The sequence below is a fragment of the Sphaeramia orbicularis genome, chromosome 13, assembly GCF_902148855.1.
Source record: "Sphaeramia orbicularis chromosome 13, fSphaOr1.1, whole genome shotgun sequence".
Lineage (NCBI taxonomy): Eukaryota > Metazoa > Chordata > Actinopteri > Kurtiformes > Apogonidae > Sphaeramia > Sphaeramia orbicularis.
In genome coordinates, this window is record NC_043969.1 from 44248753 (window position 1) to 44262301 (window position 13549).

The 13549-nt window shown below is 36.8% G+C and overlaps 1 protein-coding gene across 1 annotated transcript in view; it reads left to right on the plus strand.

Annotated features, from left to right (window-relative positions):
* ryr1b (ryanodine receptor 1b (skeletal)) overlaps positions 1 to 13549 on the plus strand; it is a 134110-nt gene that overhangs the window by 25244 nt on the left and 95317 nt on the right. The window contains exons 3-7 of the mRNA XM_030151938.1: positions 9284 to 9403; positions 9488 to 9589; positions 10275 to 10295; positions 12963 to 13037; positions 13146 to 13224. Of these exons, the coding sequence (XP_030007798.1) occupies positions 9284 to 9403; positions 9488 to 9589; positions 10275 to 10295; positions 12963 to 13037; positions 13146 to 13224 (397 nt within the window). The remainder of the gene's footprint in view (positions 1 to 9283; positions 9404 to 9487; positions 9590 to 10274; positions 10296 to 12962; positions 13038 to 13145; positions 13225 to 13549) is intronic.

The window sequence follows — 13549 nt, forward strand, 5'->3', positions numbered from 1 at the left end:
GAATAGAATAGAATAGAATAGAATAGAATAGAATAGAATAGCCATTATTGGTGTTACTCCAGTCAGTGCAACAATATCAATTAAAAAAAAAACAGTACTTCAGAAAATACGAATAGAGAAAATACAAAATTACAAAAACTAAAAATAAGAAAAAAAAAATGTTACAAAAGTAAAATAAGAATAGAACTACAAGTAGAATAAAAAAAAACCATAAAATATGAATAGGCACAATATTAAAAATATTAATATGTATATCTATGAACAATATTAACAATATGTATTTCTATGAACTCAAGTTTGTATAATGATAGTGCATTTTTATGTAGACTTGAGTTCATACAAGTACAAGTAAACACTAGTCCACTCTTTACAAACTTTGATTGATTCAGTGATTCAGTGTGTCCTCCATTGGTCTAATTTATCCCAGAGTTTATAATGAACCAAAATGTTGTTATACATGAATGTTGTGTTTTCCATCCCCTCAGCACTAAAGCATCTGTGTAACTCAGACCTAATGTGCTGACTTTAGCAACCAGACCAGCAGTTCACAGAGTTACTTTAAATTGAAAAAATGACAACTTCTATTGATGACAGTCTTTTTTTCTTCTTCCGCAGCAGCAAAACAACACATTATAGAACCTGAAGCTGGCTAAAACTGAACTTTTATTCCAGGCACACACTTAGAATATAACATATAATATATAATGATTTGTGATAAATGGGTTTAAACTCAAACAATGTCAATGCCGCAAAGAACTCAGTGCAATTCACTTTGTAAAATACAGTAATTACACCGGCTCATGTCGTCTAAAATGAAAGTTATCAGAGCAGGAAGGTTTAGATTAAAAATGTTATATGTAATGCATGATCTAAGATGATGCTCAGATCTTAAGTATAAAAGTAACAGTTTTTAGTTATTTTAATGCACACTAGACATAAAATAATTTTTAATTTTTGTTCTTGTTTTTTAAATGCTGATTGTAATCATCTTGATTATATGGTTTTTTGTTTTTTTTTATAATTTTTTTAATTTAACCTCCTGAGACCCAGGAAATGTCAGCAAATTACAAGCTTTTTTTGTTTTTTTTTATTAAATAAGTGCCTATATTGGAAACATCATGATGCAACAGCTTTTTCAGATGCAGTTTTTTGTAATTTTTATGGAATGTCCTTTATGGTGGACAGTTTTCTTTTTTTTTTATAAAGTTATGAAATTCTTGTCCACAAATGTGGCCAGAAAACCCATAGCTTGGTCTTAGGAGGTTAAGATGCTTTACTGTCAGTATATAGTACTTTTTTACCACACACTGAAATTCAGCCCATCTCTAGAACATGCAGGAACACAACACACTGCAAACTAGGAGCAACAGGCTTACCATAGCAGGCACCCGGGGAGCAAATGGGGGATTAAGTGCGTTGCTCAAGGGCCCATCAGCCAACAACTTTTCCTGCTACCCCCATGTTTCATCTTGTGTCAGGATTTGTTTTGTATTATGATACTAAAATAACCAAATTGACACGTCATATATTTATGAATATTTGATAGTTGTGTATATTTAATGGCTAGTTGTGCTTTTTTGTCAAATTGAGTTGAAATTTCAGTCATAAATAATACAATAATACATTGGTTAAGGGATTAAAAACACACTTTTATATCATACAGTATTTGCACAGACGGGTTCTTATACCTGATTGGCAGCTATAAAAATGTATCCCAGCTTTTTTCCATGCCAATGTAAAATTGCAGGTGTTCACTGCCCATCATAGAATGACATAAGAAATGTTCCACGCGTCTCATCAAATAAACCAATGTGATCTTTGTCGCTTTTAGACAGACTGGCTCCGTGGTCCCATCTGGCTCCCAAATCTGAAGGAACGTTCTCGATTAAAAACCTGAAACACTCACATGAAACTAATCTACCAAACTACAGCGGTGCAGTGTGTTCACAGTTGTAAAGTTACACCTCAGCGCCCTCGCTTCAGGAGAGTATGAGCGTATCGGACAGGGGGGGAATCTCGTACCATTTTGTTTATGTTTGCGTATTTGCTTCTGGTTTCGATCGGGCAGCGTGCCTGATTTGTCTGGGGAAACCCTGGATTGCCTCTGTCTTCATGTGTACCATCAGACTGCCCAGGAGAATAAACAAAGGTGTCTGCTTTCAGACACTATCTGCGCCTCCGGCTGCGAATCTCTGCTACATTACACACCTCTATTTGTGCTCACTAGACTGTTTGTTTATGTAGCTGTCTGTCAGTTTACTTCCAATTGTCTCTGCCACTCCTTCTGACCCTGAACATCTACGTAGACCCTTTAGTCCACTAAGTCCAAACATGGCTTGGCTGTAACCCCACACCCACAGCGCTGACGTCAAATGCATTTCATCTTACACATCTTTTCCCCCTGCTTCAGTATGATTTCAGGGGTTTAGGCGGGCAATAACCAGCACAGCACAGCGTTCACAAAATACCTGCTTTAGCTCCATCAGATACCATAATGCCAGATTAACAAATAATCACGAGTTGTGGTTGGCTTACAATAAAGTGTCAAGTGCACATCTCTCAAATCCGGAAAGCTGTGTCTATTAATAAAAGGGTGAGTAAGCCTAAGGGTTTGTAGGGTCTCCAAGTCAGCTTTTCACGTGGTTAAATTAGATGTGCTTCACACAGCATGACTCTTGGAAGGGCACTGCTCTATAGTACTATAATAAATCTGTTTGCCCTAACATTTAGCATGGATTTACAGGTCTAGCTATGTGCCGTTTAAGTGACAGTTAATGCTGACTGAGGTGTATGTGGTCGTCTGTTCCACCAAACGCTTTACAAATGACAAACCATTCTCTCTAGGCTTGTTCTTGTGCTGAACATGATGCATTACTTAACTCATTAAGCCCGGAAAATTCGGGGTAGCTCTAGGAATGACTCATGATGATGGAGCTTCCAGTTACTAAGTACTTAAGTTTTTACTCGTTGTGTTTAACGTTGACTCCTGTAATATTGTATTAATTCTATATTTTATTATTGTTTCTGAAAGCACTCTGTAATATGTCTTGAAAGAATAGAATAGAATAGAATAGAATAGAATAGAATAGAATAGAATAGAATAGAATAGAATAGAATAGAATAGAATAGAATAGATCTTTATTGTCACTATTGCAGGATCACTGAAAATCCGTTTAGCAGGTCTGTTTCTGTTTTAGTAGCCAACACTTAAAGTGCAAAAAGACTATATAAAAATATTGCACAAAATACTGAAGAATATTGCCAATGTACAAAAACTACAAAGAGAAAACATTAAACATATAAATGCTACTAAAATATACAAAACCTAACTTTATACTACAGATATGAAATATGTACAACATATAAGGATAAATAAGGTAATAAAGGATAAATACAAGGTAAAATTAAAAACAAGGTGCTATATTTTATTTATTTATTTATTTTTTTAGATAAAATAGGTGATTCTTTTTGTTTTGTGCTGTGATTGTCATTTGTGTGAATTGTCCTCAGATCCAAGTCATTAAAGGACTAAATTGTAAGGTTAGTATTGAAAGAATAAGTCCTAAACTCAACAGAGGGGGGCAGCATCTGAACAGAAAGGTGTGGCGTCGATGTCTATTTCTAAACTGCTGAAGATGATCAGTTTGTACAGAACAAACTTGACCTTTATCTTGTTCTCAGACATGAACTGAAACCATAAGGTCTTGACAAAAACAGTAATTTTACCTGTAATGTTGAGTCCTGCAGTAGTAGTTGTCTTTTTTGAAGGGAGACTGGTAGTTGGTAATCGACATATTACATCCTGAAGAGTGTATCTTTGTGTGTTTTTGTTTACGGCTTCATCATGTTGTTGTGGGTTTGTACGTTGAAGTGCTGGCAGCAAAGTAGAAGTTCATTCCTGCAGTTTTAATCAGCATCAACCATGGATGTATAGCACAAACAGCAGTTCTTCTTCTTCTTCTTCCTCTTCTTCCTCTTCCTTTTCTTCCTCTTCTTCTTTTTCCTCTTCCTCTTCCTCTTCTATTTCCGCTTCTTCTTCCTTTTCCTTTTCCTCTTCTTCCTCTTCTTTTTCCTCTTCTTCTTCTTCTTCTTCTTCATGGGTTATCTCATGGATGTATAATCACAGGTGGATACTAGATCAGTGCTCAGACTTCATGCAATTCCATCAGTTTTCACAGTTCTGCACAAATGCAAAAATCTCATGCAACCCAAACACCTTTTCCCCCATGGAGACCAATGATAAAAGAAAATCCTAGAGAACTGCTAACAGACCCCTACAATGTCAAATAGGTATAAAATGATTCTGTTTATTATCAGTTTTTGTCTAATACCCATTCAATAATTTTGTGAACTGAAGGGTCAAGAGGTACAGGTGCCTAACCAGGTGCCATTAGGTGAAGGGGGGTCACACCTGTACATGTTGCCCGTTTATTGCAGGGCTAGTTTTTATAACATGAAGGTTTTACGTCGTTAAAATCAATGACGTCACTGCATTGGACAATTTGTGTGGCAAATGATTCAAGCAGAGTTAGTGAATGAGGTGCTAGTCCACATGTAAAGCAGCTTTAGTCTGCATGTGCAAAGGACCACATAATGTGGAAGTAACACATAAGCCTGCAATTATTTTTTGGCTTAAGCACCAGTAATTACACTGTTGCCCATAAAGTTGGATTTATTTTGCAGAGATTTTCCTCTTATTATTCCTATATATACACATCAGTAATCACCTTTGACCAGGTGCTATGATCACATACTTAGTCCCAGTTACACTTTATCTGTCAAGAATAAATCATATCGTCACAATCGTTACATGAGAAGAGTAAAAATACTTTATTCCAACTTTATCGGAAACAGTGTAGCTTTCTATTGGAATCAACAGACTCCAAAAATGTTGCATTGTTGTTTCCTAATTCTTATTATGTATTTATGGCTTAGCTGGTTTGCATGATGAATGTTGTAGATATCTCTACAATATAATGCATTGTGATCTTTAACAAAACTGGTATTTCCTCACTTTAAAATATTAGAAATATTACAAATTGCCCCCTTTAAAGGGGTCATATTTTGCTAAAACCACTTTTATTAGTCTTTGGTTCATCTATTTGTGTATTTGGACCCAACTGTTCGTAAAGTTTGAATTTGAACCCTCCAGGTGCTGCAAAGCTATTTTTATATTCATTCCGGCAAAAATTGAGTGGATTTCTACAACCCGTTTCAATTCCTTCTTAACTTGTTACATTTTACAACTAGTTACGTCACGACATTTGCACATATAAGGTCAAGACTTCCGACGAATATTTCTCAGAGTACAACATAATTATTTATCATCAGCAGCGGTTGTAGTAAAACCTGAAAATATGTCCAAATTTCGAGCCGATTACCTAAACTGTTCAGTTGTTGGTTGTATTAAGGAACTCAAGTGACTCAATGGGACAGAAAGCCCAGTCAACAACCTGGAGGGGGTAGGGCCTGAAGTGGCTCATTTACATTTAAAGGGCCAGTGCTCAAAATGACCATTCTCATGTCATTTGTCAGAAATAGGGTTGAACAGGGACCTTTGGAGTTGAATTAATCAAGAATTCAGACCCAAGCATAGCATTTACAGTTTATGTAGACCACAGGGAAATGTTTTAAAATGCATAATTCCATTTAAAAAAGCAAAATATCACTCCTTTAATGTCTATATGGTTAAATTAATTTCTTCAATACTTCATCAAGGAATCAGTGATTTATTTATCATATTCATCAGTACATTTTAATGTGAAAAATCGAAAAAATATAAATAACATGATGTTTTCTCTTAGTGTCTTTCTCTGTCCAATGGATGAGGTATCAACCCCCCTCCTATGAGGTTTTGATCTGTTCTACAGCGGTGATTGAAGCTGCTGCCTGGTGTATAGTGTTATGATCATATATTGTGTAGAGTTGTCATCTGATCGCACATCCTGTCTTGGAGTGCTGAGTGACTTCAGTCTGCTTTTAGACACCCAGAGGCTCACCACTGCCTCCTAAACGGGCACTGTGGACCAAGTCTGTTTGCTCTGTCCTGAAAACATGACCGCTGCAGCCCAGTTCAGCCTCGCTCACTGCAATTCAGCTAAATGTTCTCCCTGTTTTTTTGACTTCTCTGTGGTTATGCCTGGTTTCATTATAACAATCAGTCCTGAAACACAAAGACTCCTGTCGTTAGAGACAACAGAGCCAATGCTGCGAATCATTTTTGCTAAAACACTTGGTACATGTTCAGTTTTAGTTTTAGTTTTTTTATATTTGTAATAATGTCTGCAGTGAAGGAGAGAGGGCACATTGCTCCACTTTCCAGAGTCCAAAGCAGGGAACACGAGGACAGGACAGAGGAGACATTTCTAGGCTGAGGAGAGACAGATGATAGCCCAGCCAAAGGAAGAGAGGGGACACGCTTCAGCCAAAGAAACACTAGAGGCCTCTGGGTAGAAAGAGAGGAGGACGTGTTATGAGGTCACTGGTCACCGCTTCACTTTCTATTTTCCTGCGATGTGCCATAAACACAACATGCTCGCTGCTGTGTTGCCCTCTGCCTTGCTCCCAAGTGTCTGCCGACGTTATGCAAAGTCACAACACGTCCGAGGTGTGGAATCACCGGGGCAAGACGGAGATGAGGTCAAGAAGGAGAAGACAGTGATTCATTATTCACCAGACAAGAAGAAGGAAGAGTCCGGAAAGCGTCCAAGACTGTAGAGAGGAGTATTAAGCAGGTTAAAGGGATGGATCTACTTGCATAATGACAGAGTAGAAGGAACAGCTGAGAATGCCGAGTGTCAGGTGTGGGTTTCACAGAGGAGGGGGTGTTTATCGCTGTATTTACACCAGCCTCTGGAGGGTCCAGGCTTTGACTGCTGCAACAAATTACTGTCTGTTAGCATTCTACTGGTGGAAGTGACTTGTGTATTTATCGTGTTCCCAATCATTGAGAGGAGTTGGTTCTGAACTGGAGCAGTTGAGATTAAATCAGTGCAGATCATTTTGAAAACCTTTATTTTTTTGCCAGATGTGATTGATATAATAATGATATTTAGTTTGTAATTAGTTGTTGCACACATTGCAGTAAGAGCCCAACTTGAAGGAATCCAAATACTATTAAGCAAAAAAATCTGCCAGTTGAATAGGCAAAATTTGCAATGCAACAAAGTTTCAAACCAGACCTGAAAAATGAACAAGCACAAGAAACATTATTTAAGATAAACTTTAATATCCTTAAATTGAGAAATCTTGTTTCTCTGCTAGGCTAATATGTACTCTATATTTGTCGGTTGTTACTGGTTAAATGTTTTACTGAAATATGTAACTCATATTTTTTCCATGTAAAATGCATTATCCTCCCACCATTCAAAGACATGCACTGATTGGTTAATTGGTTAATCTAAATTGCCCATAGGTGTGAATGTGAGAGTGATCGTTTGTCTCTATATGTCAGTCCTATGATGAACTGGTGACATGTCCAGGGTGAACCCCGCCTTAGCCCATAAGTAGCTGGGATAGGCTTCAGTGACCCCCATGACTCTAGTGAGGCTAAAGCAGGTTTAGAAAATGAATGAATGAATAAAATGCATTAATCCTTAATTTGTCTCACAACAGGGAAATTTGCATTATGCTTTAAAGAAAAGAAACAAACAAGGCTTTTTTTACTTGAGATTTCCTTTTGTAGTGCATAAAATTACAATTAATGATTTTTTTAATATTCATTTTATGCCACTTTTATGTATACCCTACTCTGTACACAGACTAAAGTTATGAAAGTAGTAGCATTATTTATTAGCTGAAACACTAAAACTACAGAATCTTGTTTCTTATCCATTTACAAGCTAAAACCTTGGTTTGCATAGTATCACAGTAGAGGAACAAGATTCTGATCTTTGATTTAAGACTGAGACCAAGTCCACCTGAACTCCACTAGGGTATATGTTGTCTTGGAGAAGCAGAGTTTTCAGCTTCGATGACATCAAACTATTAAATACTTAGACTTGTTCTAACTTGTGAAACCATTTAGATTGTGATTGACTTTGATTTCGGAAATTTTATAGCCATGAAATAACAAACTTAACAGTAATTTTCAGATACATTAACTGATTTTTCGTACTTTAAGCCATTTACTGTACATTTTTAACATAATAATTGGTATTTTCACCAATTATATAATGATTACAGGATGGAACAACTAAGAATGAACATCATTTTTACAATTTCACAAAATAGTAGCAATTACCTTAAGAAACAGCTGGAAGAATATTATGTAATATTTGTGATACAGCTGTTTGTGGGTTGGAGGTCTCATCACTGTAGAGACGAGACAGGAAACAAGGGCAGCGAGTGGGGAATGACATGCAACAGAAGCTAATTCCTTTGTTATTGATTTCCATTTCTTTTCTCCTTGAAAGAAAAAATGGAGTTGTGCCTGGGAAGAGAATCTTTGCTTTGTAGTGAATTTTATTTGCCAAGTTTGAGAAAGAAGAAAGAGCATTGTATATAAGACGGAATTGTAACAAAGCATTAAATTTGTAATATAAGGTGATGTTTTAACCACTACAGTGATTTTTTTTTAAAGCCTGTCCATCTGTGAGGTCACTTTCTGGTCATAACAATAAAATAATCTGTGTAAAAATGAAGCCAACAAAATTACAACTTAATGTGTCAATTTGAAACATCCATGACTGCAAGGTGTCTTCTGTGAAATTGCTTCATTTCATTTTATTTCATTTCTTCACATATCTATTAAAAAGTACCAAGTGTAAAAACATTAACTTTTGCATTTACATTTTGTGAAAGTGGGACACCCTGGGAAGATGAAGAGCTTTTTGAGAGGGGCCCAGGCACAAAGAATGATGCGTAACACGTGTAGCAAGTAATACAACGCATTCTACTGTAAGACAAACCCAAAAATACCCACCCTTTTCAAGCACCCACACTCTCATGCAGTAGTTTAGTTTAGTTTAGTTTAGTCATGAAACGACAGTATAGTAAAGTGTTCATCGATGTAACACCAATGCTATAGCAAAAGAGGAGAAAAAACAATATAAAAAACTCCCTGAAAAGAAACAAAAAACATCGGTCTTGGTGTAGGGGTTTACATGATAAGCACATGAAAAGACATAAAAACAAAATACAAAACAGTGTAAAGGAAGGAAATGAAAGCAAGGTTCTGGCTGAGATTCCATATGAGTAGCAGGTGCACAAGCCATGGATTTCAAAAAGAGAGAGCCTATAAACAAAACCATTGCCTAACTGTTTTATTTTTTCACGGCTGCAGGATGACCAGGTGGTTCTGCAGTGCACTGCGTCCGTCCTGAAGGAGCAGATTAAACTATGCCTGTCCTGCGAGGGCTTCGGGAACCGTCTCTGCTTCCTGGAAACCACATCAAACGCTCAGGTAAGATGCCGCCCACCTTCCCCTCACGTGTAACCTCCTGTTTCTTTTTATTAATACAGTAACATTTGTGTGTGTCCTGTCCAGAATGTGCCCCCGGACCTGGCCATATGTACCTTTATTCTGGAGCAGTCCCTGTCAGTACGTGCTCTGCAGGAGATGTTGGCCAACACGGTGGATTTGACCGAGGTAAGACATTAATCACGCAGGCTGAAGTTGAGATAAAGGTTGAGGGTAGAGGGATTGTTCTTTTACATTCTGTTTTATTACATAAGGTAATCTTATCTTTGTTTTTTGGTTGTTTCTTTTTGGTGAGTCTGCCTTAGGGCTGCACAGTATTTCATTTCAGCGTTATCATCATATATTAATACAACAGTCACATGGTGGTGGCAAATTAACTCAACTACAATCGAAAAGGAGTGAGCAACAGGAGAAAAACTGAAAATTAAGCTGACATAAACGTAATTGCATTATCTGACCAATAAAGATAGTTTGTCCAAAGTGTTTCCATTGTGATTCAACCAGTGAATTAAAATGTCTGATTTCCCTCCAAAATCACATTGCTCACCAATTAGTTGAAAAACTATTTTTCAACTTTTTAAAATACTCAACCCAACCAATCCCTCAGTTGTTATTAATTCATTTCAAATCAAAATGCATGTCACTGAAATATTTCAAAGCCAGTTTTTTCCATTGTTGTGCAGCCCTAGTCTGCATTAGTGTTTCACTGCAACATTACTGCAGTCACTGCTTTGGCTTCCAGTCTGTCAACGTCTGTAGATGGAATTATCCTTTGCTCTTATTTGACTCTATTTTATATATATGATTTCCTTGTTATCTGACACCCCTTCCCTCCTTGCTCTCTGCCAAGCAGGCAGTCGATTTGGACAAATGGGTATGTCTACTAACATGTCTTATTTCCTGTAACATGTGTCCCAACCAACCTGGCAATTGTTGTTGTTCCTGTCCTGTTACCCAGTGGATGAGTCCTGTGTCATTTACATGTGTTGATTCATATCCTTTTAGCCTTTTAGCCTTGGGTAAAGTGGTGATTGGACTGAGAAAATCAGTTGTTTGTTCTTCATTAATCTGTTAGTATGTTTATGCCGAAACTGAATGCAATAAAAGTGATTTGTTTTACTAAAGTATCAGGTTTTTATGCACTTCAGAATCACACTAGTATGACTTAACTTTCTTTTGAATTTGCAGCTGTGACAATGCAACATTCATTTGCATTTCATGCAGAAATATCTCAAGCGCATCAATCACAGTGCCTCTTTCATTTGTATTGTCTTGCTTGATGTTGTTTTCTGACTGTTGTCTCAGCACATTGTTTCTGTTAGTCTTCGATGACAAAATCATTTTTATTCCTTTTTTTTTTAAATATAAAGAACAGCCTTATCTGGTTATACATTATATTATTTTAAAATACATATTTTATTATATTAAGAAAATTAATATTAAAATACAGTGTAGATACTATAGATAATAAGAATTCTCAGTCATATTCATGCAATCCTAAAATGAGACAACATCAATGTATAGATGAATTGTAACCTGTACCTTAAAAAATCATCACCCTCCCTGAAAACAGCTCCATCCTACTAAGATGCCGAAGTTTCAGACTTCAGATTTGTGTGTGTTGGTTCACTGGGATAGCCTTCAGGAGTAACTAAATTATAGAGAGCCGTGTAATCAGCTACACCTGTGCTTTGTGTGCTTTGACAAACCAAAATGTCTGGTATGAAAAGGTCTGAAAGGGTAGAAAAACCATTAGTCATGTTTTGAGGTTTTCTGAAAAGCAGATGTCAGAATCCCTGTTCAGTTAATGATAAAGGGACTAAAGCTGGTGTGAAGAGCGAGGTGAGCTCTGACACATCCATGAGTGGGATGTGGATGATCCTTTCAACCACTGAGCAGGAGGTTGAGAATAGCCTGGCACAAAGCTCAGTGGAGAGTCCAGCCCTCTGTCCTCTGTCACCAGGGGACAGAGAAACTGGACACCCGCAAAGCTCCGGACAAACCCTACACGCGCGCGCGCACACACACACACACACACACACACACACTTATGAACTTATGAAAACACACACTGCCATCACCACCACCTGTCCTTACCAAGCCCGGTGATAATGCACACCACGGCTAATGGTAAAGTGCTACCACTTGACATACATGCCCAGACTCATTCCAATGGATTATGGGTACTTAACCCTGCTGAGATATTTCCTGTTCATCTTGTTGGTTGGACTAAATTGTTATTTTGGCTCATTTATCTGTAATTGTCATTTCTTGTTGCATCTTTGCTGGATTATGACAAAAGGAAAGCAGAATGTTTAACCCATAAAGACCCAAACAACCACCACCGACCAAAAATATCTACTGATCTAAAATGTTTAACAACTGTTGATCCACTAATCATATTGTACATGCAAACATTTGGTGTAAAATGCAGTTTATCATCTTTTCATGGTCATCAGATATGACCCATTTGGACGTTCAGAAGCTCTGTAGTGAACATAGAAACACTGTCATCATATATAACATTGATTCACCAGTAAAACTCATGGGGTTGGACAAATGACAGTGGTTGGAAACACTTATGTCATGTTCAGTTATTGATATATTTGCTGAAAAAGTCACTTTTTCTTGAGTTTTTCCTGTTTCTCATATAATACCCCTCAACTTTAATCTGAGCTTTTATGAAAATATACATGATCAGTAAATTAAATGTGGGAAAATACTTGATTTTTACTGAAAAAAATGCAAAATATAAAGGATAATATTATAATAAATGATGGTTAAGGAAGGTTAAGTAGAGAGAACAATTCCGTTGAGAACTGCCTGAAAAGTAGCACTGGGTCTTTATGGGTTAATATCAGCAAAGGCTCATTGTTTTCTTTGTTTATTTCTACAAAAATGAACTTGGATGAATACCAGTATTTACCTGAAACACAAGCTTAAAATTTTGCCTTAGTAATGTTTTCTGACAGCTTGTGATATGCCCAAGAATGTTATCACGGTAAAAATGTTCATATGATGTGATATTATTGTGACAGTAAACACCAATTCATTATTTATTTAAGCAACTAAAGGCTGATTACTCACGCAGTTACTTTATTTAACCAACCTAAGATATGCATCAGGATGTAAAAATGTAACAAGGTGAAAACGATGTAAGAGACACGACAAGACAAAACTGACACAAGATGTGACAAGACAAAAAACACAAGTTTTGCATCTAATGTGAGTTAGTGTTTGTTTTGTTAATATTATCAATTTTAATTTTGTGAAATGAACAAAGGGAGGAACTGCGGTTCTTATTCAACACACAAACTAACACAAAAATCATGATAAAATCTCCTCCCATATAAACCAAAGCATAGTAACAAGTATTAAACTGACAACACAAACAAAATACACTCCTAAAGACCAAAGTAAAATGTTTCATCACTCAGTTCAGAATATATAGATATATAGAATATATGTAGCTTCCTCTTTGATCAAATATCTAATTTACATAAGACGTATATTTAATATATGTCCTTCTTCTTTTCTGTAGTCGTCACAAGGTGGAGGTCATCGTACCCTGCTGTACGGTCATGCCATCCTCCTGAGACACCACCACTCAGGCATGGTAAGACCCACACAATGAAACATTCTCACATCTGAACATCAGCACCATCGTTCATTTGTATTTTACTGACTGCTCTGGTCCTGTCTTGAATGGAAACTTTAATTCTAGTACCTGAGCTGTTTGACAACATCCAGGTCTCTCACTGACAAGCTGGCCTTTGACGTGGGCTTACAAGAGGATTCAACTGGTAAAAAAAACCCTTCTTTTTCTTTAGATTACATGATATGAATATATTGCAGTCTATTTCCAATTTAAATGGAAGCAGTTGTCCTAAGTCTGAATGGAGTATATTTACAGGGTTTATGCAGATCAGATCATTAAAAAGCATTACAAGTGATTAAATAGCTTTTCAAGGCACCCAAAGTGCTTTTCATTTTAGAAACATTATTCATTTACTCTCATTCACCTACTGGTGTGGGATTTGAACCTCCAACCCTCTGGTTACCCTCCTGAGCCACAGCCGCATAGTATGATGTTATCCTTTTGATTACAGTATTTGAGTTTATGAACAT